This window comes from Poecilia reticulata, linkage group LG1 (genome assembly GCF_000633615.1).
Source record: "Poecilia reticulata strain Guanapo linkage group LG1, Guppy_female_1.0+MT, whole genome shotgun sequence".
Lineage (NCBI taxonomy): Eukaryota > Metazoa > Chordata > Actinopteri > Cyprinodontiformes > Poeciliidae > Poecilia > Poecilia reticulata.
The window spans coordinates 33698492-33706286 of record NC_024331.1 but is presented as its reverse complement, the minus strand read 5'-3'; the positions used below and the strand labels follow the sequence as shown (position 1 = coordinate 33706286).

The window sequence follows — 7795 nt, the reverse complement described above, 5'->3', positions numbered from 1 at the left end:
CATATGGAGGTTGAAAAGTCTCAAAATGCTGACTGGAGTCTTACTAACCTGGGAAGAAGTTGTTTTGATTGGCAGATTGAAGCAGCCAATCAGCCGTCTGATTGGCTGCTTCAATCAGGACCCAGAAGGTCCTGGGTTCGATTCCCGGTCCAGGTCTCTCTGCATGCGGCTCCTGTGCATGTGTGGGAACCGGACCTCCTTCACCTGGAACCTGGGGAACATTTTTAACTCGGACTTGTTGCATAACGAGTCGCTGTCAGTAAAATCAAAACAAACTCAGTAAATTTGAGCTTTTATTTTATTTTTCAGATTTTAGTCTTTTTCTTTGTATCTTTGACATCCATCATTTTAGAAACAATAAAAAAATAGAACTGAAAAATGTACATTGCTGACCTGATACATATACATATACAGTATATATTCATATATTCCGTTTTTACACTGGTATAAATGTAATTATGTATAAAAAGACAAACTGATGGACCTTTGCTTTTTTCATCATAGTTATTAGACTGATGAAGACATGATGAAGAGGCTTCAGGCACTTTCCCTGGAGAGAGCGGCCCACACATGGACAGGAAGTGGCTTCTCAGACGCCGGACACACTTCCTGTTGGACGCTTCATTTTTAATTGGGGACTCGTCTCTGATGGCGGACATGACGGTCCAGACTGCTGCTTCTCTCTGGAGGGAAACCAACACCCACGGTTTTCACAGATGTTTTCCTTCCACCAACTTTACAGTCTGTACCAGGAAACATCTGGAAAAGCAGATGGAACTGACCTCAGCACCATGTGGCCTATGCTAGCATGATGCTAACTGCTAGCATTGCTAATGACTTTACAGGAACTGGATCACTTTGCACATGAACATCAAGGACAACCAGGAAGCTAGGCGCTAGCAGGCGCTGCTAAGCTAGGCCACACGGACCGGACCGGACCGGACCGGACCGGACCGGAACTCATCGTCTGTTAAACTTTAAAACCACGGATGAATTTCCCAAACGCCATTTGTAACGACGTCCAGCTACACTTAGAAACACATTCAGCCCAGAAACGTCAATAAATGTCGATCTTCAGGAACATCTGGATCGTTTCCCCGCCGGGTTCTGACCCGATGGCGAGTTGACCGCGTCCTGCTGCGGAGCTGCTGCCCTTACCGCCCAGTTTCTGTTGCATCAAAAATATCTATATTAATATAAGGTGTGGCCTTGCTGTGAAGTGCTGGCAGGGAGCTGCCGTTACACCAATAAAAAAATAGATTTCAAACTTGAGCTCTGGTTTCTGTTGGCTCTCTGACCCGGGTTCTGTTCCTGTTATCTGCTGGGTCCAGACCGCAGAGCAGAACCTCCAAAATCATCCATTCTCAGGAACCTGGGCCCTTTGGACGGCCTGCTCCAGAACCGGGCGGCTGAGCTGAGGACTCACCGGCTGGTTTTCAGCACAGCGCCTCTGCTGACACCCGTCACCTACCGCCATGGTGTGTGTGTGTGTGTGTGTGTGTGTTGGTGATAAACCAGGATTCTCCATTACAATAAGCAGTTAAATGCATCATTCTACTGTAAAAAAATCCAGTGTGGATTCAAGCTAAAAATTCAGGTCTTCGGTTTTTCATTTTTCCCATCAGCCACTTGGATTTCAGGCTGACGACCATTTTTCAAGATGGCCGTCATGATTTTTGAGCGTTTTAAACCAGTTATTGCCATTAAATGTTAACCATTTTCGTGACTTGGATGAATTTCATGTCACCAACTGTTTTTAAATTTGGTCATCCTGCTCATACAAGTTAGCAGCTAAATGGTTAGCTTCTGCTAATTGTTTGTGTTTAGCGGGTTAGCATGATCTCTGCTAATGTTTGTAAGTCTGTAGTGTATGTGAGCTAAGGGTTAAATGTAACGGTTTCTCCTTCACAACCATGGTGGCCATCTTGGACTTTTCAGTGACTAATGTTTACTTTATTTTTCCAAAATGCCAAGTTAAGTTCTAGAAAGATAAAAAAGTAAATTTCAATCAGGTCCCATATTTATGCCACACAGAGGGATAAACGTCCAGTTTCAGTTTTCATGTTCAGATTTTGAAAAACCGGAACCACCAGACCAACAAAACGATCCATTCGGTCATGAGGAAGACTGCTGCCATGACAACAAGGCGGGGCTAACACAGCCCTCTGTACAAGGAAAGATTGAGTGGAAGGAGAAAATGTGTAGAAAAGATGAACAAGCAACAACAGTGAGAGAATAGTGAAGAGCTCATCTGAAGGTTTGGGGAGTTTTGGAAGTGAAGTTTTCTAATTTTTTGTATAATTAGCTGTAAGCCAGAAATATCCCTCTGTGCAGAATAAATGTCTGAGTTTCTGTGATATTCTGGCTGAACAAAAGAATGAAGCAGCTCCTTCCAGATGAACAGCACCACCACAAACTCAGCTCCACCTTCACTGACCTGCAGGAATCCTGGACGTTCTCCAGGTGACGTGAAACCTGGCGGCTCCAAATGTCCAAACCTTCATGGAGACATTTTGGTCCTCAGAGTGACAGAAAAAGCACAACAGTTGACACGAAGTTTCACTTCCTTCTACAGATGAACCACATCAACAACAGAAAGAACAGCGGTGACGGTCTCTGCTGAGTGGGCGGGGCCTGCTGAGTGGGCGGGGCCTCCGCGGCTCAGCCCACGGCCCGGTGCTTGCCGCCGCAGCAGCGGCAGGCCACGCCGCAGCGATGACACGCCCGCAGGGGGGCGTAGCAGCACATGCAGGGCGCCAGCAGCGACAGGCCGACCAGCGCCGTCCAGCGCAGGCAGAAGCGCTCGTCGCTGGTGTCGCAGGAGCAGGGGTCCGAGTAGTCGCCCTCTGGGTCGGACATGCAGTGGTACAGCAGGCTGTCGGCGCACCACATGAAGCTGACCCGGCGGATGCAGGTCTGGATGGGGTCCGGCGCCTCCTGGCACTGGCCGCGCCCGTTGTCCTCGTGGTTGAACATGTCCTGGCAGTAGACGCAGCGGAGCCGCTCCCCGTCCTCCAGGTGACACTTCCCTTTGGACGCCGGAGGCCGCGGCTGCAGCGTCACCACCGCCCTGCGGCCGCCACCCGCCTCCAGGCGGCCCGGCTTGCTGTCGAAGCCCCGCTGCACGCCGCAGCTCAGCGGGTACGGGTACGTGTAGTCGCGTTTGGGCGCGTCGCTCTTGGTGAAATGCACGCAGGTGTCCGGGTTGCGCGGCTGTGGGAGCTTGTCTCGAGTGGCGTTGGCGTGACGGTAGTCCTCGTAGCCGGTCAGCCAGCTGCGCTCCCGGGGGCTGAAGCGAACGACCTCCTGATCCTCCAGAGGGAAGCTGGGGTGACGAGGAAAGATGTGGACCGCCTGCCAGAAACGAACCTCAATGTTTCTACAACTTAGGGCTGCAAGGAAACCTTGCGGTGGCGATAATATTGTTACTGCGATAACGATATCAGGAGCGAAATATGCCCGTTTTTTAAATGTTATTTGTCTCATTTGAGTTTTTACTGCCATAATTTTCTGTCCTAGTGGCTAAACGATGAACTTAAGAATATGTAAAAGAAATCAGTCAGCAGGTTTTGCTCTCCACACCGATATTATATTTGCAATATATTGTGCAGCCCTGACGCAGAAGCAACAGGACAAAGGCGCTGCGGACTCACCGGGTCCAGGAAGTAGTGGTCCGAGGGCCGGTGGTGCTCATAGAAATGTCCCAGGATGCAGTGGTGCCGGCGCGGCTCGCAGAAGTGAGCCGGCGCCCCCTGCATGGCGGGCTCTCTCCTCTGAGACGAGTTGGACGAGCTGTCGGTGGCCGTCTGCGGGACAAACGGAGGAGATGGAAGAACTGAAGACACATCCAGGTACATCAGGTTGTGATGCCCAGAGCGTCCAGTAGAGGGCAGTCCTATGGGCTCCCAGGCTAACAGGGTTTAGCTTGGTGAACAGTGGTGGCCTCTTGTACAGAAATAGCTTGTGGGAGCTAGCTCACTTAGCTTGTTATTGCTAACGTAAAGCTAAGCTACACAGCTAGCTACCAGATACTGAAAACCTCTACAAATAAACATCTGCAGCTTGCTGGACTTTTGTCATTTTGTTTTAAATACATTTTACTTCATTGTAGTGCATTTCTATTGTTGTAGAAATGCTAAAGCTGCTAATGCTAATGATGCTAATGTTAAGGGTCTGTATCCTTTGACTAGGCCAGAACTAGTTCCACAATGAGAGAGAAGGTGCTTCTGTAATTTTATTGGTTCAGTAAAAATAGCTACAGTTCAGAACTGAGTCTTAAAGCTACTACAAAATAGTAGAAGTACAAGTACAGCCCCGGCTCCAGAGTTTAACGGGGGCAAAATGAACCTACGTAGCTGAACATAGACAACACCAGCAGCCTACAGGCTACTTGTTAACAAGCTTAACACGTCGTAACCCGTTTTTCAGAGCCGCCTTCAAACGCAGCATGAACGCTAAAACGCTGCACCGAAGGAGACCTGCTGCTGAGCAGAGCTGCTCAGGTGTTTGAGTCATGGCAGCAAAACGCAAAGAACTTCTCACAGTTTTTTTGCCCCAAACTAACCGACTGAGTTGAGTGAAGCTGCTGGATGCAGGTAATGTTAGCTAAAAGATGACTAGCTAATATCAATACAGCACCTAACAACGGATTTAACAGTTTTAACTGCTGAAAAAAGTGACAGAGGGCACAGATATGGGAAGTGCGGAAGCTCCTACTTTAACAAATCGTTATAGGAATAACAGAGTTGGCCACTCTGAGGTAAAAACAACAAACGGCTTCCAGTCCAGGGAGCACAGCTGACTGTGGGCGGGCCATGCCCCCCAATGCCTCCAAATGCCCCCCAATGTCTCCTGATGCCTCTAAATGCCCCCCAATGCCCCCCGATACCTCTAAATGCCCCCCAATGCCTCCCGATGCCCCCCGATGCCTGCCCATGCCCCCAATGCCGCCGTGCCTGCTCTTCAGTAGGGTCTTAAGGAGTGGGTAGAAGTATAAACGTATTAAAACCCAACCTTCTCCAAAAACATCTCAAAATGATCTCATCCTGTTTATGAATATTGTTCATTCAATATGTATTAAATAACTTCATTTCAGATTCTTGCTTAATGTAATACATTCAATAATTTGCTAATGTTAGCGCTAACAGTATTAGCAGTAATGACAATATTAACATTAACAATGCTGTGTAACAAAATAATATATCAAGAGTTTCTTGTATCTGTTGTAAAATATTTCCTGATACAAAAGTTTGAATCGTTTAAATAATTTGATTTAGAAATGAATTACTTATTAGAAGCATGTGAAAGGTTCGACCGTGTCCCTGTGGGGACACGGTCGAACGCCTTCTCCAAGTCCACAAAACACATGTAGACTGGTTGGGCGAACTCCCAGAACCCTCCAGGACCTGCTGAGGGTGTAGARCTGGTCCAGTGTTCCACGACCAGAACCAGAACCACACTGCTCTTCCTGAATCCGAGGTTCGACTATCCGATGGACCCTCCTCTCCAGGACCCCTGAATAGACCTTACCAGGGAGGCTTAAGAGTGTGACCCCCCTGTAATTGGAGCACACCCTCCGGTCCCCCTTTTTAAACAGGGGGACCACCACCCCAGTCTGCCAGTCCAGGGGAACTGCCCCCGATGTCCATGCGATATTGCAGAGTCAACACAAGGCAACACAACCCTACAACATCCAGAGCCTTAAGGAACTCCGGGCGGATCTCATCCACCCCCGGGGCCCTGAAACCCTAGGGGCTCTGCCACCCCCGGGGCCCTGCCACCCCCGGGGCCCTGCCACCGAGGAGCTTTTTGACCACCTCGGCGACCTCGTCCCCAGAGATTGGAGAGCCCAGCCCAGAGTCCCCATGCTCAGCTTCCTCAACAGAAGGCATGTTGGTGGGATTGAGGAGGTCTTCGAAGTATTCCGCCCACCGGCCCACAACRTCCYGAGTTGAGGTCAGCAGCACACCATCCCCACTATAAACAGTGTTGGTGCTGCACTGCTGCCCCCTCCTGAGACGCCGGATGGTGGACCAGAATCTGTGATATAGTTCTGGATTGGTTTGAATCTTATTTGGCTGAGCGTACTTTTTGTGTCTGTCTAGATGCCCATAGTATGGTGGCCGACAGGTGCAAACACGCAGCAACAGAGAAAAGATGCAAACAAATAGAGACGCAAACAAAAAAGAGGTCGTCTCTCCTACTTTGATCAACCAAAACAGCAGAAGATGCCTCAGCACTGAGGGATATTGTTGTTCTGATCGATGGACTATTGATGTGAGGCTCCACAGACGTTTTGCAAGTAAGATGGACATATTATTGTGTATATATTGTGATTGGAATATTACTTTACTGTATTTATGTCCACCAGCGAAACAGCAGTTAATGCTAGCTGGTATAGTGCTATAGTGCTTGGTGTTCAGCCCCCGCTCTGAAAGCTAACTGAGATTATCTTAAAAAGTTTATTCTCTAATGATAGGGATTTTTTGGTATTATCATTTTGTTGTTACTTTAGTTCATATTCAGTCTAATGTTAGTCAGTTTAAAGTGTTCTCTTCTTTAGTGTGTGTATTAACTGACCTGGGGGTCACAACTGCCTGTTCATCTTCATGTGAAACAGTTTGACCGAGATTTGAACCGGGCTCAGGCCGTAGATCAGATATCGCATCTGGAACTGGGTTGCTAGTTTTAGGTAAATTGTTTTACGACCTCTGCTGTGTTTGGGTACGATGTTTTATGACCTTTGCTCTTTTTCCTCTGCTGTCTATCTTGCCTATCCTCCTTCTTTGAAGTTTGAAAATAAAAGACAACGCTCTGTGAACGGCTCAGAGGAGCAGTTGATAGAGTTTTCTCTTTTGCAAAAGCTTTAAGATTCATATACGTTGTCTGTGGTTCTTTTATGTAGGTTCTAGGAAAATACCTATCATCTAACATTGACTTAGATTATCTGGCACAAGAGCCTATATTAGAAATGAAACAATGTAACATATTATAAAACTTATATTATGTGTTATAACATTCACCAGCAAAGTTTACACAGGTGGTAAAGACTATTATTTATATGTAATTCTTTCACTAGTAAGATACATCCCAAATCTTCCGTTTTTGTTTTGAAGGTTTCCTAAAGACACGATGTGAGGAAGAAGAGGGAGAATCTATAAAGAGAGACGATTCACTGCAGGATGAATCTCACATCGGAGTTTGGACTCAATCTGCTGCTGAATCTCTGAAGATGGAACTCATCGGCTGGAAAACATGAAATATATGTGTGTGCTAAATATGTATAGCCTAATATTACTTTTTTCCCCCTAAGTTGCAGTGCTTATTGCTTGAAAACTCTGTTTCCAGTGACTTCTCTCACTTCTAGATGACAGAGGGACACATCTAGAACACAACCAGAAAATATGAACCACATCTGATGTATAATTTCAAAATAAAAGCCTTTTAAAATAAGACGTTTTTACTTTTTCATTCAAAAATAAGTAGAAAATGTAGCAAAGAGCTGCCTCACTCGCACCTAGGTGTCTCTAATTATATACATCTAAAAAATCTCACTAAATACAGATTATTATTATTTCGGGTTTAACTCAATCATTTATATATACGTACATACACATTTTTCTCTTACATCTCTCTATATGTATAATATATATATGTGTGTGTGTGTAACAACGGATATATAATGGATCTAAAACATCTATAACAGATCTATAACAGATTTAAAACGGATCTATAACAGATCAATAACGGATCTATAACAGATTTAAAACAGATCTAAAACGGATCTATAACAGAT

The 7795-nt window shown here is 46.3% G+C and overlaps 1 protein-coding gene across 1 annotated transcript in view; it reads right to left on the bottom strand.

Annotated features, from left to right (window-relative positions):
• Nucleotides 1–276: 276 nt before the first annotated feature.
• spred2a (sprouty related EVH1 domain containing 2a) overlaps nt 277–7795 on the bottom strand; it is a 12624-nt gene continuing 5105 nt past the window's right edge. The window contains exons 4-5 of the mRNA XM_017303874.1: nt 3654–3914; nt 277–3354 (exon numbers count right to left, since the gene is read on the bottom strand). Of these exons, the coding sequence (XP_017159363.1) occupies nt 2662–3354; nt 3654–3914 (954 nt within the window). The 3' untranslated portion in view covers nt 277–2661. The remainder of the gene's footprint in view (nt 3355–3653; nt 3915–7795) is intronic.